The sequence below is a fragment of the Brassica rapa genome, chromosome A02 (genome assembly GCF_000309985.2).
Source record: "Brassica rapa cultivar Chiifu-401-42 chromosome A02, CAAS_Brap_v3.01, whole genome shotgun sequence".
NCBI lineage: Eukaryota > Viridiplantae > Streptophyta > Magnoliopsida > Brassicales > Brassicaceae > Brassica > Brassica rapa.
This window is the reverse complement of record NC_024796.2, coordinates 31,330,315-31,357,465: the sequence shown is the minus strand read 5'-3', so window position 1 is coordinate 31,357,465 and position 27,151 is coordinate 31,330,315. Positions and strand designations below refer to the sequence as shown.

The 27,151-nt window shown below is 35.7% G+C and overlaps 4 protein-coding genes across 10 annotated transcripts; 3 read left to right on the top strand and 1 right to left on the bottom strand.

Annotated features, from left to right (window-relative positions):
* Positions 1 to 1,553: 1,553 nt before the first annotated feature.
* LOC103855340 (calcium uniporter protein 3, mitochondrial) lies at positions 1,554 to 16,024 on the bottom strand. 4 transcript variants are annotated; one of them, XM_033285430.1, is made up of 7 exons: positions 14,292 to 16,024; positions 13,978 to 14,158; positions 13,750 to 13,854; positions 13,436 to 13,669; positions 12,639 to 13,258; positions 7,497 to 12,501; positions 1,792 to 2,226 (listed from the first exon to the last, which is right to left on the bottom strand). In XM_033285430.1, the coding sequence occupies exons 6-7, from the start codon at positions 8,022 to 8,024 to the stop codon at positions 1,792 to 1,794; spliced, it is 963 nt and encodes a 320-aa protein (XP_033141321.1). In that variant the 5' UTR covers positions 8,025 to 12,501; positions 12,639 to 13,258; positions 13,436 to 13,669; positions 13,750 to 13,854; positions 13,978 to 14,158; positions 14,292 to 16,024. The 4 variants fall into 4 exon arrangements, with proteins under 4 accessions (XP_009130559.1, XP_033141321.1, XP_033141322.1 ...); XM_033285431.1 differs by having other exon boundaries at positions 13,978 to 14,131; XM_033285432.1 differs by lacking the exons at positions 12,639 to 13,258; positions 13,436 to 13,669; positions 13,750 to 13,854; positions 13,978 to 14,158; positions 14,292 to 16,024 and having other exon boundaries at positions 7,497 to 9,583; positions 10,328 to 10,329.
* Positions 2,299 to 7,301, top strand: LOC103855341 (putative nuclease HARBI1). Of its 4 annotated transcripts, none has more exons than XM_033285427.1 (3): positions 2,299 to 2,851; positions 3,074 to 3,150; positions 4,963 to 7,301. In XM_033285427.1, exon 3 carries the CDS (start codon positions 5,950 to 5,952, stop codon positions 7,222 to 7,224), a length of 1,275 nt encoding a protein of 424 aa, XP_033141318.1. In that variant the 5' UTR covers positions 2,299 to 2,851; positions 3,074 to 3,150; positions 4,963 to 5,949; the 3' UTR covers positions 7,225 to 7,301. The 4 variants fall into 4 exon arrangements, with proteins under 4 accessions (XP_033141318.1, XP_033141319.1, XP_033141317.1 ...); XM_033285428.1 differs by having other exon boundaries at positions 3,066 to 3,150; XM_033285429.1 differs by having other exon boundaries at positions 2,314 to 2,851; positions 4,963 to 5,671.
* Positions 12,402 to 13,062, top strand: LOC103855387. Its single transcript, XM_009132361.1, has 2 exons — positions 12,402 to 12,801; positions 12,881 to 13,062. Exons 1-2 carry the CDS (start codon positions 12,402 to 12,404, stop codon positions 13,060 to 13,062), a joined length of 582 nt encoding a protein of 193 aa, XP_009130609.1.
* Positions 16,025 to 17,030: 1,006 nt separating the features above from the next.
* On the top strand, positions 17,031 to 26,286 carry LOC103855339 (homeobox-leucine zipper protein ATHB-53). The gene is made up of 2 exons (XM_009132307.3): positions 17,031 to 22,875; positions 23,203 to 26,286. Exons 1-2 carry the CDS (start codon positions 22,432 to 22,434, stop codon positions 23,452 to 23,454), a joined length of 696 nt encoding a protein of 231 aa, XP_009130555.1. The 5' UTR covers positions 17,031 to 22,431; the 3' UTR covers positions 23,455 to 26,286.
* Positions 26,287 to 27,151: the final 865 nt, after the last annotated feature.

Below are 27,151 nucleotides of genomic sequence, written 5' to 3'. Positions count from 1 at the left end.
AAAAAAAGTTTGTGATGATAGGTCTATAATGCATGAAATCTTCGGTCACAGACTTTTGGATACTTACGAATGCTACGATTTGCATATGAAAATCCGTGAATTTCGAAGGCCAACTTCTTGAAAGTTGAGAAAGAGTGAATCATTTTGTTCAAAAAAAAAGGAAAGAGTTTCTCCTCTTCTAGTGTTGAGAAACAAGATTTGAATAAACATGAGGAAAAAGAGAAGATTGTGAGTAGACAAACAACATCCCTTAAATTTTTGTATAGACTGCTTTCTTCTTTTGTAGTATTTGCTCTTTCTTCATGTTTTCAAAAATTTCTTCTTTGTTTTTCGGAGAATTAAGTTGGACACTTCCAACGGTCTTGCGTGTTATACACAAATGTCTTCTTAGTGCGATTAGTTGCAAGTTATGCTTTGATGGCGAAAACTTTAGCCATGCGCACGCCAGCAGCATTTGACCACAAGTTCGTCTTGGATTTCTTAAGGTTGTTATTAGAAAGTCTTACATTGAGTGGTATAATGGTTCTTGTTGGGCAATTTATAAGTGATGTGTGACAATCACTCATTCTTGATTTAACTTTTGGTGTGTGAGTCAAACCTATTAATAATATGATATGAGAGTCTGTGAGTTGGTTCACTAGATAATAACATGTATAAAATTATTTTAGCAAAAAACAAAACAAAAAAACATGTATAAAATTCATATTGTTATGGTATTTCTGAAATATTTGGTTTGAGAGATTTCCATTAGACCGTTTCATACTTACATCTTAAAAGTTGTAACTGGTGAATATAAAATGAAATTAGTAGAATGAAAAGAAATGAAATACAAAAAATTGAATACATTTCTTTCTATTTATTTATGATCTAAATTATAATATAATGATTTTCGTGAATTTTTTTAATTTTTCATTGATGGAATAAACATTCCGTTTCATTCATTATAAATGGTAAAAAAAATATTAAATAAATGAAATAAAAAAATTCTATATTATTTTATTATAAAAATTGACAATCAAGTTGCAATTTTATTAATTAGAATATATCACATTCCACAACTCGTGTGGAATGATGATACTTAGAGCAATATATAAATGATGCGATAATCCTTCATTCTGAATTAGCATTTGGATGTGGACTAGACCCACTAATACTATATTCAGTTATGATCAGTCTCCATATCTCTTTACGTGCAAATTTTTAGGAGCTCCTTGGCATGCCAAGCGACTCTCCGCTAGAGATTAAAACTCTCTCTCCAAGCGAGTACAACTCTCTATTTCTCTCTCTCTCTCTCTCTCTCTCTCTCTTTATATAGCTAGGTGCAAACCAAAGTGTGTTTTGTGAAAAAGAAAAGATCCTTCTAAGTTTGGATTGCATTTTTTATGAATGGAATCATGTGGAATTAGTCATTCATGAGCATTCCAGAAAAAAGTTACCAGTTAAATGGAAAAAATTAAAAATTTGATTCCATTAATTCATGTGGGATAACTGAAAAAAATTGTGAATCACGTTAAAAACCATTCATAATAAAAAAGATAGAAGAATGAAAGGAATGCATGGAATTGATTAACTTAAATATAATTAAAAAATAAATACATATATCATTCCATTAATTCCTCAAATTATCTCTATTCCATTCCATTTTATTCCATTAATTCCAATTCCATTTATTCCATTCATTCCTAAAATGAGTTACCAGTTATAGCCTTAATCTCTATAAAAACTTTTAGACGTTTATACTTGTAATTGGTATCCGAATTAGAAGATAATCAACCAACAAAAATATTACGATCAACAACGACCAGATTTAGTAAAGTCTGGACGATGCATCTTCTGTAGCTTGGTAAAGCGGTCGATATCGAAATCAAGCATTTTAATCAACCGTTTCTGCTTGGTCTGCAACCGGCTTTTGTAAAACCCTTGGAAGGTAGGTTCCTTTGCGGTTCGGATGAAGAAGGCGTAACCAGCCATGAAATACGTGGAACTTACGTAGTAGCATATGGGCTCCATCACGTCCCAAGACAGTTCCCAAAACGTCAACCTAAAAAATCCAATCGTTTGGGCCACAGCAAAGCCTAGTCCGGCCATTAACTCTCGCCGTACCATATCATCGGCTCTTTTGTCGATATCTGATTTTATAATCTCAAGTTGCTCGAACTCTTGTATTGTCGCAGCGTCGCGAGTGGGTTCGTTTGTCGGAATTAGGCCAGCCACGGCGCTTGTTAGCTATACAAAATTAAGAAAAAAAATATATATATTAGATTTTTAATTTTTAATCAGCAATTTAAATGTGCATGCATGCATGCTTATCAGGGTCGTTAGCTTAAGTCCTTAGGGATTAAAAGATTTAATTTAAATCAAAATTCCTTTAAATTCGGTGGGACGCGTCCGTTTCGTCGTTAGCTAACATATTTTTTTTTTGTCCTTAGGTGATACGTGTCGGGGAGAGATAGGTTGAAGGGTTTTGTTATGGAAAAATCAAATTGGGATCCAGATCGACATTTCGCGTCTCTCTCTTGTTCTCTCTGGCGGCGATCGAAACGGAGATTTTGCTCTCACCGTCGCATCTCCTCCGTGACCGTTGTCCCGTCGACGAACCTCCTTCCAAGTCGTCTCCGTCGACGAATCTCCTCCCACGTCGTCTCTTCTCGACCAATCTCCTCCCAAGTCGTCTCCTCTCGACGGCACATCTCCTTCGTCACCGTTGTCCAGATCAACGAACCTCCTCCCAAGTCGTCTCCGTCGACGATTCTCCTCCCACGTCGTCTCTTCTCGACGAATCTCCTCCCAAGTCGTCTCCTCTCGACGGATTTCATCCCGAGGCATCTCTCTGCGATTGGAAGGTGAAAGGGTATGTGTTCCTCCTCCTTCTGATTTGCATGTATATGGTTTATGTTTTCGATCTACTTTGGACGGGGTTTGCATGTATTTAGACTTACGGAACTGAAATGATTGATTGTTGTTTATAGATTTAGGGATGTCGTATCATATATGTGTGAAAGGGTATGTGTGATTGATTGTTGTTTATCTCATGAAACTGAGATGTTTGTTTACATGTTTGCGAGGTTATTAGGTGAGGTGAGGTTCGACCACCAGGATTGTATTAGCAAGGAGATCGAAGAGAAACAACCATTTCCTCCACAATTTAAGGTTAAATTTTTTCTCATCATCTCGAATGTAATGTAGTTGGTATAACAGTGAAAACGTTTTCTTTCTATGTTTTCATTGCGACCAAAGCGTTTTCTTTCTCCGTTTTGTTTGCGACCAAAGCGTTTTCTTTCTATGTATTGTTTGTGATCAAAGCGCTTTCTTTCTATCTCGCTGAAAGTTTTGATTGTCACCAAGGCTAGTTTGCTAGGTACTTAATGCACTTGTACTTAGATGAATTGTTGGTTGTGTTAATGTTGCTCTTAATAAGATGTACTTTTGTAGTTAGGTCATTATGGTAGTTAATGAACTAGTTTGTTAGGTACTTCACACTCTTGAATGGTAGTTGAAGAACTAGTTTGTCTAGTTTTCTTTCTCTGTTTTGTTTGCGACCGGAGAAGGCTTATTGTATACTAGTTAAAGCATATAGTTTGTTTGCAAGGCCACACTTTATTGGTAGTCTCGAGTCCGTTTTGATTGTGACCAAAGCACTTGTACTTAGGTAATTTTATGGTTGTGTAATGTGAAGTTACTGAGATGTACTTTTGTAGTTAGGTCATTATGGTAGTTTTAATTACCATTTTCCACTATTTAACCCTCCTTTCACCTTCATCTTCTTTATCTTTTCTCTGCTATAACTCTGTCACATTCCTTTTTCTATTCTCTTTTCACTGCTATCTTCTTCATTCTATGGATCCAAGGAATCCGTATAGCCAGTCTGCTGGTTATACGGGCCTTCTTTACAGTCAACACGAAAGTGTAAATGATGGAAACTCTCCTTATGAGAGTTTTCCTTCTGGGTCTTCACAGTTCCCCCAGTTCAGTTCTCAACAGGGTGAGGCTCCAACGCCACCCGCACAGCCACCCGTAGAGCGGGGGAGGAGACACAAATGGACCCCGGCCGAAGACGAGATGCTGATCAGTGCCTGGTTAAATACCTCGAAGGACGCTATTGTAGGGAATAACCAAAAATCAGGCACTTTCTGGAAACGAGTTGGAGATTATTTCTTCGCAGCTCTTTCTGGTGGAGAGAGTGTTGAAAGTAGCGAGCATGTCCACTACAAGCAGAGGTGGCACAAAATCAGCAATGACACTTCCAAGTTTTGTGGTGCATATGCGGCTGCAGAGAGACAGATATCTAGTGGTCAGCATGAGAACGATGTACTGAAGGTGGCCCATGAAATATTCTTCGCAGACCAAGGGTCCAAATTCACACTGGAGCATGCTTGGTGTGTGTTGAGGTATGAGCAGAAATGGCTCAACCTCAACAACACAAAAGCTTCTGAAAGTTCAAAGAGGAAAACCGTTGAGTCAGATTTCCAAACTTCAACAACAAGTGTTGGTGAAGAAGAGATACGCCCTGAAGGTGTAAAGGCTGCAAAAGCTAAACGTAATGGAAATGGGAAGTCTGTTGATTACTATACGACGGTACTTGAACTGAGGAAGGTGGATTTGGATAGGAAAGAAAAACTCCAGAAGCTAGCCATCTTAGACACTCTCCTAGCAAAACCCGAACCACTCACTGAGGCTGAAGAAACAGCCAAAAACAAGCTCCTCGCCAAATATATTTAGAGAAATATCTCCTTTGTGTGTTTTCTGTCAGTTTACTTTGTATGTTTATGTTTTTAACGGAACAGCCGTCCCGGTTGCTTTGTACTGGAACCTTTATCAATTAATCTATTATGTTTACTTGCAAACTTGTTCTTTACTTGCTTGTATGATGTTTACTTGCTCGTATGTACTTGCAAACCTTTATCAATTAATCTATTATGTTTACTTGCAAACGTCTAACTTTTATCTTGTAATTTTTTGTAGTTCTCGGATTACAAATGGGTCTTGATTACAGCTACTCACAACCTTCACAGGATGAGACGTTTGGTGGGGCAGAGACGGACAGTGACTACAATGAAGTCGAATCTCTCATTCAGCAAGACCAAGCTCAGTTACGCGAAGCTCTCATTCACCAACAGGAAACTCTCGTTGAGCAAGACCAAGCCCCTGCGTTTGTGTACCCTCCGCAGCCGGAGGTTGAATTCGGATTTCCACAGATCTGCTACTGTGGAAGTGAACCGAAGATTGCTACGTCTAGCATCGAACCAGGTCGCCGATACTACACATGTAGAAATGCAAACGATGGAGAGTGTCATGTGTGGAAATGGTGGGACGAGGCTGTAATGGAGGAGATGCGAGCTAGGGATAGACACACACTTCAGTTAGCCGAGAAGGTAGATTCTATGACATTCTTCAATGACCACGTTAATGAGCAGAAGCTCGTTAGATTAGAGAACATGGTGTGTGAGTTGGCCAAGAATAAATCAAAGTGTAGCGTAGAGTACTTAGTTGCGGTTATGGTTATGGTCTTTATTTCCATAGGTCTCATCATCGTATTTGTCTAATGTGTTTATGGTTATGGGAACTTCTTTGTAATGACTTCTTATTATGTTTCTGATGTTATGGTTGTGGAACGTCTAATGAACTTTTTTTTATAATAACTTTTTTGTAATGACTCGTAATAGTTTATGGCTTTGAAACTCCTATGCACGTTTTAAATTCAGAATAAGTGAACCTAAAAAGTAGTTGAAAATGTCATGAGCCAAACATGTTGTGTACCTAAAAAGTAGTTGTAACATTCACAAGACAAATAATGTACAATCACAAGATTGTAACTTTATGAACCTATAAATGTGACGGATATTTTCGTTGAAATTATAACTTCTCTACTTCCTTCTTATATTAAAAAGAAAATTACAACTCCTCTGCTTCCAACCTTATATTAAAAACATTGCCTTTTTTTCATTCAAAATGGCTTCTTCTTCACATTATCATTATAACCAAAATGACGATGATGATGATCCATTTGAAAATATTTTTGAAGATTTCTTAGAAATCCCAGATATTCTTCCCAAACCGAGAGAGCGAAAAACACGTATCTTTATTGAGAGAAACCGGGAAGAAGGCCAGGACCACCTTTGGAATGATTATTTCAGCGAGACTCCCACATTCCCGCACAATATTTTTCGGAGACGGTTTCGAATGAACAAGACATTGTTCTTGCGTATTGTGCATCGTCTCGAGCAAGAAGTGGATTATTTTAGACCTTCACAAGATGCAACCGGTCGGTCTAGCCTAACCGCCCTCCAAAAATGTACCGCAGCTATTCGTCAGTTGGCGTATGGTGGTGGGGCTGACACCGTTGACGAATATGTCCGACTAGGTGAAACCACAGCTAGAAAATGTTTGCACCAATTTACCAACGCAATCATCCACTTATTTGGTGATGAATACCTTAGATCTCCTACTCCGGAGGATCTGCAAAGACTACTTTATATCGGGGAACAACGTGGATTTCCGGGAATGGTTGGAAGCATCGACTGTATGCATTGGGAGTGGAAGAATTGCCCTGCTGCTTGGAAAGGAATGTATTCACGAGGAACCGGAAAACCGACAATTGTGCTGGAGGCGGTTGCTGACTACGACCTTTGGATATGGCACGCGTTTTTTGGAGCACCAGGTACCATGAACGATCTTAATATTCTTGATCGATCACCTGTTTTTGATGACGTTATTAACGGAATAGCACCACAAGTCAACTTCTATGTTAATGGTCATCCATACCATTTGGCCTATTATCTCACTGATGGGATTTATCCTGACTGGGCGACTTTTATTCAATCTATCCGTCTACCACAAAGTGAGAAACATTCGTTATTTGCTAAAACCCAAGAAGCTGTTAGGAAAGATGTGGAACGTGCCTTTGGAGTCCTGCAAGCTAGATTTGCAGTCGTCAGAAATCCATCTAATTTATGGGATAAACACAAAATAGGAAATATTATGAGAGCATGTATCATCCTCCATAATATGATTGTCGAGGATGAACGGGCAGAAATGACACAATATGTGGTTCCTGGATATGAAGAAAGTGAAGAGGAAAGATTTTCCGTCAATATGCCTTCGCCACTCGGTAATACAATGGATCGTCGAACAAACGTTCGCAATAGACAAGCCCATCATAATTTAAAAAATGATTTGATTGAAAATATTTGGACTAAATTTGGGCATCTTCCAAATAATATGTAATTTTTATGTTTTTTGAATTTAATAAAATGTTTGTTGTAATTTTTTTTTTTAATGTTAAACTTCTCTTTTATGTTTTATTTAAAATGTATTTTTTATATCTAATTACACATTAAAATAAATAATATAAAATATGCTAAGGACTTTTTTGGTCCTACCAATAATCAACAAAATTAAGAAAGTCCTTATGCACTTGTCCCTAACTAAAAAATAATATTATTTTATTCTAAGGACAAAATTAAGTAGAACCAATAATGTTGCTCTTAGAAACTTACTTCTTCGGGTTTAAGGCAGACGAAATTTCCCAAAACGATGACGTTTCCAGCTTGGTCGAGCATATTGGCGACCCGGTTACCTTGTTCAGGATCCGAACTGTTTTCTCCGCATACTCGGACAAACTCCGACAACGGAACCCAGTTTTTCCCAATCTCTCTCAGTTTCGATTTCACCATCTCCATTTCCGCTGCTCTCATAAGCTTCTTCACGTCATCCACCGTAACCGCCGGGAAATTTTCCGGAGACGTCTTCTCCGGCGTCGGCGGCGGTAACATCTCATCAAGGCGAAGCCGATTGTTCGATAAAGTCAGCTCCCTGAGTTTCTCCATCAGATTGCCCCCTCTTGGAACAAAATCCGGCGAGGAAAAGGCCCTCTTGTGGAGAAATCTCCGGCGGATTCCAGAATCTCCGGCGTCAGGAGTAATGCCCGGTTTGGTCGGAGGACGCATTCGGGTAAGACCCGAGATCCGGGAATATGTTTTGGAAATGTTGAAGAGATTTCGAACTAGTGTTTTCTTCGACGACATCGTCGATCTCTAAAGCTACCTACGGTTTTAGAAAGAGACAGAACAGAGAAAACAGGCTTTGTATTTTGGTCTGAGATTGAAACTGAAGATTTGAGCTTCCTTTTATAGGTATCATCGTTGGTTCAGAACAATGACGCAAACAAACTGGAAGCAACAGTATCTTTATCGCACCATTTATATTTTAACACGACAATTACACATAGGCGTTGCTTATCTATTTCTCGCCTTATTAAACTATTTTAAACGTTAGTTATGATACAGCTAACTATATATCCTATTTTAATTAACGTGCCTAATAAACGCATCTATAGCTGACAAAGCAAAACGAATAGATAGAAGATAGGACCATCTAATATTTATTGCCTATTAGTGCAATAATGCATTTGGTTTATTCCTCAGTGTGAATACACTCGATAGACATCTCTGATATTTTTAAAATATAAATCATTGACGAATGAAGAATTCCGTTCGTATTTTTAAATCTTGCATTCATAGTAATAATACTAGTATATGATTAAAATGCACATCAACTCGAAATTATTTAGATGAAACAGGAAAAAAAAAATACCTCGTTTTTGGCGAGTTTGGATAATTAAATTGAACAATATTCTTTCATGAGAACAATATGAGCAAAACAAATTGAGGATTTAATCGTTTTGTCATGTGAATTACATTAGAGCATCCACGTTTGTAATATTCTAGTAGATATCTTATGATTAAACAAAGTAAAAAATAGTACAAAATCAGGTTAAAATTTTTTCCGAAATTTTTTAAGAAAGTATCTTTCTGACACATGCATGTGTTTATTCTAAATGTTTTCATTTTTACATTAAATTTTAATAATATAACTAAAATTAAATTAAATATTAATATTTATAAAATGAGATCATTGAAAATTTTGCAAATGAAAGATTATGTCAGGAGTGAAAATGTTTTTATATCGGTTTAGCTAATGCTAATCGTCAGACGTCATAAGTGAGTCGCCACGCATTGCCGGAGGAAAAAAAAAAAAAAATCTTGCTGACACGCGAAGTCTTTTAAGAACTACTAAAATATTCATCTAAAGCATCAATTTAAAATCCTTAATTATAATTAATACTCTAAAACGAAATTTTGATTAGAAAAATGTGTATTATCCTTTTAGAATGCGGTGTTCCATAACACGTAGATTTAGATAAGTGCAAGCATCACTTCTGTATAATTGTAGGTTGATTTAAAAAAATTCGGTGAGTTATTTTTCAAACATTAAGCCAAGGAGGAATATTCCAGTAGTGGATTACGAAGACACGAGAGAACATATTCCTAACGTAATAATGTATTGTTCGAGAATATGCAGTCATCATCTTCACAAAAAAACAATTATTAGTGGAAGGCAATGATATGTATGTTAAGAGCAACATTGTCAAATGTAATCTGTACTTAATTTCCTTTTTACCAGAACGAGTCAGCTCTGGTGGTAAAGGGGTTGCGGCTGTAACTTCCGCCACCCGGGTTCGATTCGTGCTGGGAGGGACTATTTACATTGCTTGGGTTCCCGGCAAAGAGGTGAAAACACCTTTCTGGCGTGTGAAAACGCACTCTCTCTCTCAAAACAAACTCTCCACCTTCTCTCTACTCCCGAGCTCCTCTCCGTCAGCTTAGTCCGGCGGCCGCCGCCTCGTGCGGTGGCCGGCCTCCATCTCTCTCCCGTCTATGTCCATCTCTATCTCTCTCTCGTCTGTCTCCTTCGTTGTTCTGCGGCTTTGAGGGTGGTGCTTGACTGTGTCTCAGATCTGGTCGCTCCGACTATAGATCTAGGGTTAACAACGGCGGAAGTCTCTAGAGGACGGTTTCTTCCACCTTTGTGATTCCCTCGTCTGAATCGGAGCTCGCCAATTTTTTTCCCAGATCCAGTCTTGTCCCGCCGAGTTGGTGGCGCGTGTTGTGTCGTTAAGCTCCTCGTTGGCTCGATTTACCTCCGGGGTGGCTCCTGGTGGTGGCTTCAGCTGCGTGTGGAGTTGGGGGTCTAGGGTTTGCCGGAACTTGGAAACTCGAGTGGTGTTGAGGCACTGGTTCTTGGTAACTCCAGATCTCTCTTCTGAATCTGTGAGCCACCGTCGTGTTCTCAGGTGGTGGCTGCGCGTGGGTTTCGTCGAGGATGGAGACGTCCGTCCGGTTTCCCTGTGGCGTCGCGTAGTGTGTGGTTTCACATGGTGTGCTTCTTCATCGCTCAGAACTCAGTGGTGATGACGTTTGTGGCCTTCTCCGTCGCTAGCTTCTCTCAAATAATCTCAGCAGGTTCGTGTTCGTGGCTTGGCAACAACTTCTGGCTCGACTGTGTTTTTGCTGGTGTGATAGTAAGTCAACGGGGGCTCGAGCGTGGCTTCGGTTTAGTTGCCTCCGGAGGAGCTGTCCGTCTACCGATCCATATTCTATTCGGGTTGTGGTTAAATGAGTGTATACGGTCCCCGAGAAATGCAATGGAGGCGGTAATCTCCGGCGTAAACCTCGGAACGACGGCACTGTTGGTCTTCGGCTTTTCCTCGTACCGCCGGTGGTCTCTTTTATCTTGCTTGCTCTGTGTCCGTGGTTGGATTCTGCGCTCTGCTTTGCTCTGGGTTATCGGCTAGAAGCTGTAGGTAACTGTTGCATTCAGGGTTTGAGGGCGCCCTTCTCTCAGTGCTCGTGGCAACCGGCCGGTCTTCTCATCTAGTTTCAGGGTTGTAAGGTCTTACCTCGTCTCGCTATTGCTTTGTTTTAACCGGTTGTGCTGCGTTGTTAATCAGTCCGAGCCTTTATTTGCTGTCTTTAGTTTGTTATTGTGTTGTTGTTTTTATTTCCGCTACTAGTCATCTATTGTATCGTCTGTCAAAAATTAAAAATTGGTAATAATATTTTAACATTTTACCAAAAAAAAAAAAAAAAAAAATTATTTCGGGCTACTTTAACGTAAAACTGAGGTACGTGTGTGTTTGAGAACAATTTGACCTGCGTGTCGTCGGAGAATCTCACAATTAACACACCCCCCAAGAAAGAAGAATGGAAAACACGGAATATGTGAGAAAGGAGGAGCAGTTGAGTAGCTGATAAATGAGTGAGGACACACGTAAACAAGTGGCCACGTAAACGCAAGAGGAGAGTTTGGAATCGATGAGTGTATGTGCATGAGAGAGTGTTGGGGAGTTGATATCTAAGGAGGGTTTCTTTGCTTTTTGTTTTGTTTAGTTTACCAACCAAAGCTCTCACGAGAGGATCCAACTACTTTAAATTTCTTGTGGGGTCATTGTTTATGTGATAAATAACAAAGAAAGGTTGATTCTTTGCTTTTTACGAAGCTACCTTCCCCAGCTGAGTGAACGTTACTGTTTTTATTCACCCACCCACTCTCCCTTTTCTTGACCGTTAATTTTTATATATTTTTTCCATGTTACCAAGTAAGTTGTAACCGATTCTTTTCCCTACTTTTTCAGGCGGGTGGACAATCAATTATTTCAAATACAATATTGTCAATATTTTTATACACGATCTTTAGGTGGGTAATTAGATATTTCAAATGGGCAAACTATAGCATAGCAGGCCTGGAAAACCTAACATAAAAGCCTATAACCAATTTTACAAGTTCCCGAGTCTTAAGTGAACACTGAACAACAACCTGCTCAAACGACATCCATTGCTAATTGTTTTACAATTGTGGTATAAATTGTACCTAAAATTATGATTTGCCATATTGTGATTGGTGATTTTAAATATGTAGACACTTTTAATGGTTTATATACCAATTTTTATAAAGTACAAATTTGTTTTTATAGGGTGATATTTATTAATATTTGTTAGAAATTTAAAATAATTTTAAACTTATAAAAATAGAATTTATTTCTTTACATTTTTTTTTGTGAAAGTTTATTTAAATAAAAATAGAATTTGTTGATTTTCTATATATGTTTATGTTTGTTTATAAAACTATATTCTTTATAATTATTACTGTATAGTATTTATTATTCATAAATTTATAAATTGTACTTGTTGAATTGTACGAGCTGTTTGACGCTTCTTTTTATTTTGTTTGAAATTTGTATTTTTATGTTCTCTATATCACCGGTCTAGCTTTCTAAATCGGTGATAAATTTAACAGTAGTTAAAAATATGATATTTATGAAAAAGTATGTGGATTACAGTGAGTGACGTGCCTCGATCATACTTATATTTTTTACCAAGGGGAAAAGAGAGTAGAGAAAGGTTGTAAAATTACCCGCTAACATAAAATACGCGGAGAACAAAACAAAGGTTGAAAGTGTTTGACTAAAGCTCAGTCCATTGATCTATCAATGGATCAAAAAGCGGGTGTGTAATGGTGTCACCTGTCGGTTTTGGACAGACAATTGGTCCTCTCTCGGCATGATGAGACATTTCCTGCAACTAGGATCAAGTACTTCACTTGGAATCCCGGAATTTGCGACTCTGGCTTCCCTCCATACTAATGATGGTTGGCAACTCCCTCCTGCAAGATCAGAGGCTCAAGTTCAGCTACACACAATGCTTACAACGCTCGACCTTATTGAAGAAGAAGATTACTATGAATGGGAGATAGATGGCAGGAAGTGTAGTAGATACTCAATGGGCCACGTGTATTATCACCTTAGAGATCAAGGAGTCTCTGTCCCTTGGTTCCAGACGGTTTGGAACAAAAGTGGAGTGCCAAGACACAGCTTTCTCTCCTGGCTGTTTGTTTTGAACCGTTGCCCTACGAGAGACAGAATAATTGGTTGGGGTCTTGCTACTCCAGCGGTATGTCTGCTCTGTAATCACAGCGATGAAAGCCGCAATCATCTTTTTTTTGAGTGTGATTACACTTGGGCAATATGGAGTGAACTGATTAGGCGATGTGGAATCCACGGTGAACGATCTTGGAGCAGGGTCTTGCTGCAGCTGCAGGTGGTTAACAAACGATCACCAATTGGTATGCTCTCCTTATTATGCTGGCAAGCGTGCTTGTATTGGTCTTGGTCAGAAAGGAATACCAGACTACACAGAAACATCTTCTCCTCTTCTGATGTTCTGATCCGCAAGATAGACAGACAGATCAGGGACAGAATCCTATCCTTACGTTCTGTAAACCCGACTACCTCCTCCTTAATGATGCAGCAATGGTTAACCTGATGATCATCTCTCCAGAAGCTTCGGTTCTCTTCCGTAAAATTCAATGTATTGTTTGGGCTATAGGGCTAAGTTATGATAACTGATGTGGGGTTACTGGGCTGGGATGTAGAACAAACTAAAGTCAATGTGGGCTTGTAATCTTTTTCTTTCTTTTATGCTTTCAATACGAAAAATGAGTTCAAAAAAAAAAAAAAAAGCTTGTTCGCGAAATAAGAGGGGACTCAAAATTCAAATGATACATTTCTCTCGTCTAAGTATGAAGAGGTCTGGCTTACTTTATGAGACTGGAGAACCAAATTCAATGCATTTTCTACTTATGGTAGAGATAGACGAAGCTGAAGACAAGGAAACCAGCCATCTGCATTGAAAACACACAAAAGATAAGCTCCTTTAGCAGCTGTGTATGTGTGAAAGAAAAAAAAGAGAGAAGTATGGCAGGCTCCATAATAAGGATAGGCAGTTGGGATAAATCTCTGATACTCATTATGTCTGTAAAGCTTCACAGGAATCTGCATGCATATATATCCTCATTATTATTATTTTTACGTCACGCGTCTAAACACTTAAGAAGATAGTTACTCTTACTCACCTGCTTTGAAAGAGAGAATTTAGTGTAGCCGAGCTTTTTATATTCAACCTTAAACTGGAGTACACCATACACATCAGGAACCTTGAAAGATGTATGAAACAGACCCTGCACAGTAGGCAACACCAAGCAAGCTGAGTTCTAACTTGTAAAGATAAAAAGAAACTTAAATCCACAAGAAGAAAAAAGAAGAAGAGAAGACTCTGTTTAGGAGCTCAGAAATTAAGTCACCTTCTTGTCTGTTGACAAGGTTTTCAGGACATATGGGCTCAAACTGAACCTGCACATCATCCGCTACATACGGTTCCCAGCTCTTCCCTGACCACTCCAGTATCTCCGCAGTGAGGTGGGGAGGAGTGGACAACTTGGAAGTTGGGTTAGCAGGCTGAAAGAAGTTTGCAGGGAGATTAACCTGAATGTTGTTGGATTTTCCTAAAATTAATGGGGATCGGATTTAACTAAATCAAGGTGTGGTCGCCGTCAACATCAGAGACCTGGAATGATCAATAACCATTGCTGAAGATGAGAGAGAGAGACGGACGAACCTCATCGAAATCAACCCCACACTCTGTGGCAATCCCACGTCACGAAATCAGCTATGGATTTCGAATCCAATGATCCTCCACAAGCAAAGTAGCGATCAGGTAGGTGTAGGGGCTCAGTCAGATGATGAGCCCATCGTACAAGTACTGGCCGTATCGTTGAAGCGCGAGCGAGAGGATTTGAGTGACAGATCGTCGAGAAGAACCACAACCCAAGGAGTAAGGAGATCAGCGAGAGCTTCATCATATTTGCTTCCTAGGTGTGACCCGACGACGAACGTAGCTACTAACACGAGGCGTTAACCCTCATAAACAGCTTCGTTTCAAATTTCTCGATACATTAATTAAAGTGGGCCAAACACACAATCATTTAAAATGCGCTAAACTAATATTTTGGGTTGTTATTATTTCGCAAAACAATTTAAACAGCAGTAATATCACTCAGAATTCAAGTAAAGCCCACTCCACTGTTGTTGGATTCAAGACGGCTTCTTTTTATTCCCACAAATCTAGAGACATCTTCTTTAACCTGATCCACCACGTACCACGTTCTGTAATTTTGTACGCGAATACAGTTTGGATTAATGTTGTTTATATACAAGTGGACCATGGGATCCATGTCACACTTTCATTTTAGTACGGGTCTCTTTATACTAATGTTTTTTTATGCAAGACTTACTACTTCTTAATAGTAGACAACACCTTGGTGATGCTTAGCAGCTTTAATTAATCTTTACGGTAATAGAAAAACTTTTCCAGCACACAAATTTGTACATACTAAATTAGTTTAATTATGATTAAATGTATTCTCTAGTCTATATATGCAAGACTCAAATACTCAATACTATAAAACCGATTTTGCAGTTGCTCAAATAGTAAAGATTACATCTATAAAATAATAGCGCAACGACTGTAATTTATATTCAACTCTGAGATTTATGTAATATAAATAGCGTGCAATCTGACTTTTAGTCTGTATTTATCTTTTTAAACATCCGATTTATGTAATATAAGTTAGTCTGTATAAATTACTTAACTATGACGTTTTTGACTGAGTCTCGGTTATTATTTATTCGATTGTTTAAACATTTAACCGAGTCAGTTCAATATAGCATTCCCTGGGTTCCCAATAAGTTCACATTGGGGAATAATTAATTCTCTAAATCGTGGCGTAACTTAGGGGCAACCACTTGACAATTTTAGCCATTAAGGAGGTTTAAGGTTGTGAGTTGTGACATTCGCATTTTTAAAGTTTGCTGAACCATCAGATTGCTTTTAGTATTTGCTGGTAAAATGGTCAGATGTGAATTAATCTAGATCTAAAAAAAAAAGATAATGTATGAAAAACTACAGATCGAATCTTGTATATCATGGTTTTGGATATTAGGTTAAGTTGTCCATCCTTGTAGCACTTGCATTAAAATACTCTTACTGCATAAGTTTATTAACGGTAATCAGTCGCCAGCACAACCATAATATAACTAGGTGATTTTCCCGTGCTCATGCACGGACATAAATATTTATAAAATAAATATAATATAACAATTAATTGATATTTATTTTTAATTTTAAATTAATTTATAATTTGTACATATAATTTATATTAATTATATCACATTATTTTAATTAAATATTTATCTAATTGATTTTGTTGTTTTTACAGTCAATTTATTTGTCATTTGGACATATTGGATTCTGTCTATTTATTTGAATTCAACTATAAAATTTATTTTTGTAAATATATTAGTTTTTTATTAATTTTCTTATTTGCATTTTAAGATTATGTATAATTTAAGATATATTGTAATTAGAATAGAATAAAAAATAAACTAAAATGTCTGATTCCAAATTACATAAATTAATATAATGATAATATTCTAAAGTCTCATGCATATATATAAATTTTACAAAAGATCTAAATTGTAACAGTGAGTTAATATTTTATTTATCATTTGTTAATATGTTTTAAGTCATCATATAATTTAAATTTATAAAACAAAACAAAATAAATAAATTATTATTATATAAAAAATAAATAAATTATTATTATATAAACAAAATAAATAAATTATTATTATATAAACAAAATAAATAAATGATACATTCTTATTGTAGTTACATCTATGATTTTATATATAAGTTGGGTTAGTTACTAATAAATTATACATTCTTATTGTAGTTACATCTATGATTTTAGATATAAGTTGGATTAGTTGCTAATATGTTCATTTGTTAATATGTTTATTGCTAAAATTTATTTTTAATTTTTTCAATATCTCTTAAAATATACAGAAAAAATGTGATTGTATTTTATAAATTATATTATATAAGAAAATGAAATTTATTTATTTTTCCGTAATTTTAAGATATTATAGTAAAATATATGAAAAAACATAAAAAATTCATTTCAATAATAATAATAAAAAATATTTTTTTGTCAATTAAACCTACATATGTTTATGTTACTTAATTATTTTGTGTAATCATCTAAGAAAATATATAGATATATATAAAAAATGCAGTTACTTTGAAAATATATATTTGTATTGTGTAAAATTATGATTTAAAAGAAAAATATTTCTTTTTCTAATATCAAGATCATTTGTGTGAACTTTTTTTTTTATGAAATCACATTATATATAAATATATTTTTTCATCTAAGAAGATGTAGATAAAAAAAGTATTTTATTACTTCAAAAGTATATATTTTTTGTTACTTAAAGATATCTTTTAAATGGAATATTACTATTTTGTGAACTTTCCTTTTCTTATGAAATCATATTATGTATACATATATTTTTCGTTTTTAAATTATTTTTAAAACTTTATAAATGTTTCCTTTTTATTTATTTTGTTATTTGGAAAATTTTAAAAAGGAAATAATAATATTTGAAAGTACTTTTTTATTTCATTATGGGTATCGTAGTAATCAACCATTGTGAGAGTGAACGTGAGCGCGACACATAGGAAAGTGACATCTCAAATAATATTATAGAGATAGGATAGTTATAGTACGAATTTGCTGATTGATAAGCTTTTGATTAATTAAAAGAAAGCAAAAACGTATGGAATATTTCTACCCACTTATCTATCTGTTACGCAAAACTGATGAGAGTTGGAAGTACGGGAAACAAGGAAGGCAAATGTTGGGATAAACATGACATTTAATTATTTTAATCATTTAGCTTTACTGATGATTAAGTCGGATTAGTTTATTTAAACATACATTATTATATAACTAAAAAGGACAAATTAATCGGAAGTCCTAACTCAAAAGCATATGATAAAAGGAATCTATCCCGTGCCATATGCGCATCTTCTTTCCTATTGATCAATAAGAAGTATTTTCTCTCCTTTTCCTCCTATGAATGTAAATATACACCTCTATGAATATAAAAAATAAACCCTAGTTAACGACTGTATGATTTTTATCGGTACTTTCAAACTAGAGTTTGACATTGTTGCTTGGGTTTGAATGCCTATCTCACATTTATTACAACTTGTATATAATCCCTTTTTTTTTTTTTGAACTTAGATAATCCCATATTAAGAGAAGAGTAAACAAACCTACGCGAACTCCAAATCTTATCCATATAAAAAATTTAAACATTACATATGCCACTAAACTAAATTACTTTACCTACATATCCACCCACATAAAGTCTATCAAAACCACATATATCGCTTAATGGCTAAGACAACAAAGTACAAATTCAAGGTGGTGCATGTAGCTCTGCCTTTTGGGGTGATTTTATTATGTTTTTAATATATAGATTCGACTTTAGCTTTTGTGTGATAATGTTGTAAATGCGACTAACGATCAACTTAGTTATATCAAACATAAATAAACATAGACTGGTATTTTGTAGCCTCAACTTTGAAGGTATTTCCATACCGTGTAGAGACGTAGAGTTTTTGGGGTTTTTAAAAAGTTCGTTATATACGAAAGGAAACTTCTGAAGTCAAACGATATAATGGGGATGATTGGTTGGGGCTGTAGATGCTCTGGACAGCCAAAATTTAGTCTACAGCTATATATCTCAACCAATCGAGCTTTGCTTTCCTTAAAAAGCTCACAGCAAAATAATCTCTGCAAAATCAAAATATGGCTGTAGAGAGCTTTATTTCCAGAGCAAAAAAATAGTGCTTTAGAAATCTACAGCAAGGAAAGCTACAGCAAATAAATCTACAGATTAAATTCTACAGCAAAAAATATAAAGCTACAGCACTTACCAATCATCCCCAATATCAATAGAGCAATTTCACCAACCATACGTTCTTTTTATAATATTTTGGATCTGGCATGGATCGATTTCCCCCAAAAAACTTTCAAAACAAAAGGAAAAAAAAAAGATACTTCATGTGTTCATATATAAATAGTTTTAAACAAAAAAAAATTGTTTCAGAATATACATAATTTTCATATTTCACTGTAGTTTTTTATTTATTGGATGTTGTATAATCAATTAAATAATATTTATTTTTTATAATTAGTTGAATTTATTAATTAGATATTTTGAAAAGGTAACAAAAAGTATATATTTACGTTATTCCTCCTAAACACTCTCATTCATTCATTTGTATTCTATACATTGTACATGTGTAAAATTCAGTTATTTTATACTATAAGAGGATGGTATAATATAATAAAAAAAACAAGATTCAATATTGGGGTACTAATCAGTAATCAATAACCAAACCCACTTTAATGTTGAAAAAAATAAACAAAATGCAATCGGTAGAAGTCAAACAAAGATGGAGGAGGAATCTGTAGAAAGGAGAGGCCCGGAGAAGGAGGGAACGTGAGAGGACACGTGGCAGAAGTAGAAGTGTGGTCCAAGGAAAAAGGAGTATTAGGGAGACGACACGTAACAAAATTAGTAAGCATGCCCATGTGGCCTCTTAAATTTACATCACTCCTTTCACTTGCGTGGAACTCGTCTTTGTCAATCACTTTCATTCCTTCCTTCGTCATTAGTATTCTTTTAATAAGTACTTACTTACATTAATAGTAGGATAACTATTTGTTTGTGTAAATAAAACAAGTAAACAACTACTTCAATCTCGTTTATGTAAACATAACCGGAAAACTTGCAACATAACCGGTTATGTACACCTCTTATCTGATCTTGATCGTACGTGTAATCCATACCATATTATTATTACATGCATGTGCTTCCACATTAACAAATACCGTTCTTTCACGAAACTATCTATAAGTTTTATCTACAAACACGTTCGAGTTGAGATATACGTGTGCATATATATCTAGATTAAGCGAATCAAATTATAGAATGTGACGTAATAAACTTGTATAAGAGACAATATGATGGCCCGACAGCGGACACCATTTATAAAATCACATTTATACGTCTGGAAAAGAACTTTAACATATGTGAGTTGTATGATGTGTCTCCCTCCAATTGTGAGAATAGCTATGGGGGGAGGTGGGCATACAACCAACATAACTTTATCCGTTTCATATTATAATTGGATGAAGAAAATCAACCTACATTACCCGAATATCTTAATTCAAAATATCAAAGACGACATGGTTATAAATATACCGAGATAAATCTTCTATACATGGTTTAAATTAGATTTTACGGTCCAACTGACATCTTTAATCTCCTCCCTTCAAGTCGTATTTTGGTAAAAATAAAATAAAATACCAAGTTACGTGAAATACTTTTGGCACTTCGATTATCTCTTAGAGCAACATTAATGGTTAAGTTTCTCACCAAAATTTCTACACGTTATTATAACAATATTTTAACATATTTAGTTTTGTAATTAAATTTTAATGTTTAAGAAAAATTGTACCAATAATCAAGTGGTAAGTGGAGATATGGTACCTTCCCAAAACTCCAACGTTTCTTCTGTGACAATCGATTCTCATGTTTCTCATATTCTCTTTCATATTTTTCTGTTCTTTTTTTTTTTTTTTTTTTTTTTTTTGATCAAATCATATTTTTCTGTTCTTTATTAATATTTATCTTGAGGTACTTTACAAAGAAACTATCGATGATGGTGCTCTTATTGTTTTTTAACCTGCAACAAAAGTACAGTAGCTAAGTTGAATTTTATCGCCGTCCCCTTTTGAAGGCCTCGTGAACCTCACGTGCATAGCCGTCACTCAATGTCGGAATACACTTTCCTTATCTTCTTCTGTGAACTATTTATTTCTTCCTAATTATATACCTTCCTATGATTTCTGTTCGTTTCCTAGTTCTTTCGCATTACACACATAAAAAAGGCACACTCTATAACCTTTATTCTTTTTTTTTTACCAAGTGTCCATTCTTCTACAATGAAAGTGTAGACTACTATTTCTTTTCTTTTTTAACAACATGTACTATTTAAAACCTACAATCATGTCAACTATATATATATATTTGCTTGGAACCCCTTAAAAGCAGGCGCAATGCATGTTAAAGGAATATACAAGTTCACAAAGCCTTCGTTGAATTTGTATTTGGCTTAGTATGCGTATTTCATTTAGATATATTTTCCTTACAACTTTGAAATACTTTTACAAAATATGACCGTAGGTCTCACACACCTTTAACGTTCGATGATACGCGCAAGTCTCAAAATATTTATGTTTTTAATTTAAGGTAACATGATTCTATATGAATTTTGTTTTCCGGCGTTATGATAATTTATGACAGAAGAAATTCCGTTAGCCTGATGAACAGAAGAGTGTTTAGTGGTTAGCATGCGCATACGTACAACGCAAAGGAGGTCATGTTCAGTTAATCGCACGGCGGATTATTATAACACTCTTGATGAAGCAAAATTCAGAACGATGATGTTTCAAATAAATTAGTAAAAAAGAAAATTCGGGAAGATTCGTGGTTATATATTTATAGTCACTACATAGTAGGTAGTGTAAAATAATACTCAGTAGGGAAAACGGGAAAAGGAGGAGCATGTTGCTTTTCAAATGGAAATGGGTGGTCTCGAGCTCCGAAAACAAAGAAAGAAAAATCCCTACAAAATTGACTAATTAACAGTATGCTAAAACAAGCAAAGACAAAGACAGTTTGTGTATACAGATTGTAGACAAACACGAATTATATAAAACACAAAACACATTAATATCCAATAGTTATCCACATGATCGAATCACTTGATTACTTCAGAATTTAGTCGCCTTCGGGATCCACACCACGTCTCTTGTCCTGAATAGTCAGCCACCTTATTTCTATGTTTTACTACTTCCGTTATAATGAAAATTATGATGAAATGCGGCTTTCCTCTTATTTTCTTATCATAACGAGAATTCATTACTTTTAAAGTTTCAACTTGAAACTTTCAACTATTACTTGCATCTTATATCTAAGAGCATGAAAATGTTTATTTTATAATTTTTTGATTCAGTTAATAAAAATCAAAATAAATAATTTTATTTTATTTCAAACACTTTTGTTAATCACTTATAGAAGAAATATATAAATAGTGCTAAAATTTGATTTTTTTTGTTTTTTTCTTATGTTATGTAAAAAAAATATTATATGCTAATGTTTAGTTTACATTAAATAGTAATTATGTTACTAAAACAAAATAATTGAATAACATTAGTATATATGAAAAAGTGAAAAGGTTATTATTAATTAATAATAAATTGGATATATAATTTATTTAGATATTTTTTTACAAAGAGAAAATGAAGCAAACATTTGAAGTAAATGTTGTTTCATTTTGAAGAAAATAAACTTTGAAGATAAATATATAGTCAATCACTCGATATGTGCTAAAAATATCTCAATAACTGAACATATACATAAGTGCATCATCCTCGAATGTTTACCCCCGGAGAATATAAAATATTTTTTTGAACAACAGAATATAAAATATCTATATTTGAACACGTATATCATACTCACAAAAGCATTTTATATTCAACGCACTGTCCTAATTAAGGGAAATAAATAATAGATGGCATAAGTGTAAATAAAGCAGGGAAAATAACTCAAGAATAATTAAGGTCATAATCTTCCAGCTTATAAAAAGCATCTCATAGGACTCAAACCTTACCCAAAGTCATTTCCTATTGTATCATTCTCCTTCAAACATAGTCAGATAAAAACAGCAACTCTTGTCTGAAAAAAACTAGAGAGAAAGAGAGAGAGGATAAAGAATGGATCAAACGGTACTAAGCTCTCAAGTGTACCCATACACGATCCAAACCCAAAGCGAGTGCATCATCGTGAACCAGATCGATGGATCATCATCAGGCGACGGATCAAAGCCAGTGAAACGGCGGAGGAAGAGGAGAAGCAAAGGGTCGTCATCAGCCACCAACGAAGATGACGTAAGGGCGATGGAAAGGATGTTTAGGAAGAGGAAGTTGACCGATGAGCAAGTGATTATGCTAGAATATAGCTTCGAGAACGAGCATAAGCTTGAGTCAGGGAGGAAAGAGAAGATTGCGGGAGAGTTAGGCCTTGACCCGAGACAGGTGGCTGTATGGTTCCAGAACCGCCGTGCAAGGTGGAAGAACAAGAAACTCGAGGAAGAGTACGCTAAACTCAAGAGCCAACACGACTCAGACGTCCTCGGCCAATGTCAGCTCGAGTCTCAGGTATACATTTTTTATCTTCATCATTTATAGATCAGAGAAATTTATGATCTCTGTGTTCATGACTGTATAGACATCATAATGTGGTTGTTATTAATTAGGATTGTTAAATATTATTATAGAGATGTGAAACTTAATAAAACTGAAACCCTGTATAAATATTTCAATCCGGTAGGCTTATTTATTATAGGACGTAGGAAGCGAAGGCCCACAAATAACATGAGTGGATTGGTTCGTCATCCTTTTTATCTTATCCGAAACAGTTCAGTCCGTACAAACTCTATTGGGCTCGTTGATACTAATTTATATGTTTGCATATTATTTTTGCAGGTGATAAAACTGACAGAACAACTGAGTGAAGCTCAGAATGAGATACGAAAACTTTCAGAACTTGTTGTTGTCCAAGAAACATCAACAAACAGTTCAAGTTCATCGTTTTCTATTGAAGCCAATGATGCACCAACTGATTTCGAATTTTCACCGATGGATACTATCAATGACAACATTCCATTATACATGTTGGATAATAACTATTATTTACAAAACATGGAGTATTGGGATGGTTTGTATGTGCAATTTTAACAGCTTAAGTAATTTGAAGTCTTAAGGATGAAAAACATGTTGTAGAGGTAATGTAGAAATGGATGTTGGCCACTGTTGTAAATGTAATGTTTTAAGTATCTATTATAATATATATATAAAATGGTTATTCTAGTTTCATACATATAAAAATCTGATATGCCTACTTCCAAAGCATGCATAATTTAACTTTCACTGTTACCAAATTGGTCAGCTGAAAACAGTAGGCATTATCTGGTGTGGGGGGCTCAGTTATTACCGTGACAAAAGCAAAAGGAGGAGGAGTCAGCGATATGTGTGGCCTTTGAAGCTGGTGTAACATAAGAGACGACGGCGGTGATGTCATCAAGCTTTCCTCCGTAAAACCTGTAGCCAGCCAGCCTCCTGAGCCACGTCTGCGAAAGGACTCTGCCGTTGTTTGGGGTCTAATCCGGGCCTAACGGAAACATCTGTGATCTCATCGTTGTAGAGGTTATCATAGGCGACACCATCCGTTCCCGCCACAATCACATCAATCATGAATACAAGCAGTGGAGGAGCCCTTTGGCTGTGGTTTGAGAATGTGCTTTCTCTAACACCATTAACGGGTCAACAGAAGAATCCTTCTTAGCCTGTTCTCTAATAGCCAGCCAGCCAGAAGACTACTTGACTTGACTTGACTTGTAGAAGAGAACCAGAAGCAGCAGACATGAGGGCTCCTCCTCTCCTTCCGGAATCAGAAAACAATCTCCAGGGAGAAGAAGAAGCTCTTCTTACTTGTTGCAGCAAAATGAGAGAGAGAGAGAGAGACCAGTTGAGAGGTTTAATCTGGATAGACAAAGTGGTGGTAGCTGACATCTGATTCTGAATAAAAGATAAACATCTTCCACTGCTTATGAAAAATACAGACACACTTTAAATTCAAAGAGCTACATCTTAACTGGCTTTTCAGTCTTGAGAGAGAGATTTAGGTTTTATTAGTTTACGATTGAACAAGTGAAAGCCCCACTCCACTCCACTGCACCGCACCAAACTCCTACTCCTCCTCCTTCATCTCCAGCCGCTAGCTCTCCTCATTCCTTGGGTCTTTCGAGTTCATATTATCTTATGTGTGATATAGCTTTGAGAGGTCTTCCTATTAATGGCCTTCCAATATTTATGTAACCCACCTACTAGCCAGCCAGCCACACTAGTCTTTCCAAATTCACTTGTTTTTTTAAATTTTGATTTTGCACTGCAACTACTCAAATGATTAAGGGATCTTTCTTATTTCTACTGAGTACTAGCAATAACCTCTACTAGTATGTTAATATGCAGATTGATTTTACCAGATAAATATCTTCTAGGTAGATTTGTCTGTGTATATATGTCATGTCTTCTCTAAGTCTTGAAAACAAAAAAAAAAAAATAATAATAAGAGATACCATGGAATGGATAACTCCTACTATGGATGGACATGGACCTACGAACGATCAACATTGTTTGGTCGATTCTCCCAATCAAAATCACTGGTCAAGTCGATTGGTACATTTCATTGGATTATCTGTCCAAAATTAGGAGTTTTCGAAAAATTGTCTTTTTGGTAAAAATATCCCCACACCTAACAAGCAAAGATACAAAAGTAAAAGTCATACCTCATCTCCTTATTTTTCCCTCATCAGTGCAAAAATTCGATCCCACCGTCGTTACAAACATCATACATTAATAACACAAATTTCAATCCTCACCTCATGATGATCCCCAAAAAAATCGAAAATTAACTGTTGTTGTTGTTTCTGCTAAGCTATAAGCTTTATGTACTTTATGATTAAAATTCACACTGGGGGAACAACAACACTAGAGCTGCCTGCTGCTTTCACTATTAAACAAAAATACCAAAACATATACTCTTATAAACTACACTCTTCTTCTACTCTCTCTTAGGAACTTGTTCTACCAATGTCTTTGCCTGAAAACTCCCCCGCCGTCCCAAACAGAGCCGACAACCCTCCACCGGGGTTACTACTTCCATTACCAACAGCTCTTCCCAAACCTAAAAAGTCAAGCGTTGTCTGTTTCGGACCACGACGGTGGAGCCGGAGGTTCTGGTCTCGTTGAAAGCCTTTGTTGCAGATTTCGCACACGAATCGGTTCTTTGCCATCAGAGTTTTGGGTGACAAGGCTATCACCTCCGCTTCTGGATCTGTTGTTGCAACAATATGAGTAGTTTGGAAAAAAAAAGAAAAAAAAAGAGACAACGTACCAGGCATTCCGGGGAGGTTCCGTGAGACGCTTCTTGCATCCCCGGATGAATTATCTAAATCAACCGGCGGCATAAATCCTCAGACTCTGTTTTTCAGCTACCAAGTCAGTCAGTCTATCAGCTTTTCGTTATAAAAACAAACAAACCTTTTTTTTCCACCAAACCTTTTTTTTCTCAACTCTCTTCCCTAGAAAAGATCAAAACCTCATTGCCCGAGAAATATACTAATTATTTAACCCTCAACTCTCTCTCTCTCTCTCTCTCTCTCTCTCTCTAGTCTCTGTTTCAACGGCTTAGATTCCACCGGAGTTTGATCCACACCCAAGGCGGCTTCGTTTGTGAGACTTCTTCTTCTTCTTTTTTCGGGCTTCTTTTGCTTGTCCCAGACAAAGGAGCTTTCTTCATCTTCTTCTTCTTTCTCTCTCTCGATAGGGGACAATTATACTATTTTTTTTTTCAACTTTTCTGCCTTGAAAATATATTTATTTATTTACCTACAATTTCTTTTATACTTGTGTCGGCTTTCCTTTTTTTTTAATATTATGAGTTTTGGATTCCCATGTACAATATTTTAATTAATACAAATTCTTTTATCCGCTGAGGATTCCAGACCATAAATTCAGACTAATCTCCATGAATTTTTCCATTCAGACATGCAAAATTATAGGTAGAAAGGTGACTAAAACGACTGAAACCTAGAACGAACACTCCAACTGAAATTCTATTACCACTATACCATAACTTCTCGGTTAACACAACCTTTCTTCTCACTTTCATTTTATTTTTTAGGAAGGTGTACAAAATAAAAGCACCAAACATTCATGAGTCAATGGTAATTTTTTTGACCAGTTTAACCAAAAAAAAAAAAAGAGAAAATAATCATAGAGAAAAATTGCATGTGGTTTTATGCAGTGTCCCAATAAATGCAATATCAGGAATTTTGTTGTTTTTTCTATTGTACATGTTACGTAATCAACTGACCAAGTATTTAATATCCCTGACTTTATTGAAATTTTCGTTTTCGTTTCTTTTTCAGTGTAATTCTAATACTATGATTTTTTTACGACAGAAAAATAAAAGGAAGAAGCGATTATTTACTTCTTCTAGTGGTGATAATAATAATAATAAGAAATAGCGTTTTGTTTTAGCGTTTACATGCCTTGTTGGCATTTGGGACGCTTAGATGTTGCCACGTGAGTCTGTTTATCTGAGTTGCATCCGTTGGATAAACTGGACGATGACATGTGGAAAAATACTAACCAGCTTGGATTTTGCGTTCTGTTTACACCGCCACATGTTGAACAAAAAAAAAAAGTTTACACCGCCACATCACTCAAAACATATTTTTTCCATTACAAGAAAGTTGTTATTTTAGAATTGAAAGGGGCGAAACTTACCGCGATATATGGAATTTACTGGATCATCTATGGATTGATACTGTATATATATTGCATTATATGGCTTGTCGTGTTTGGAAAG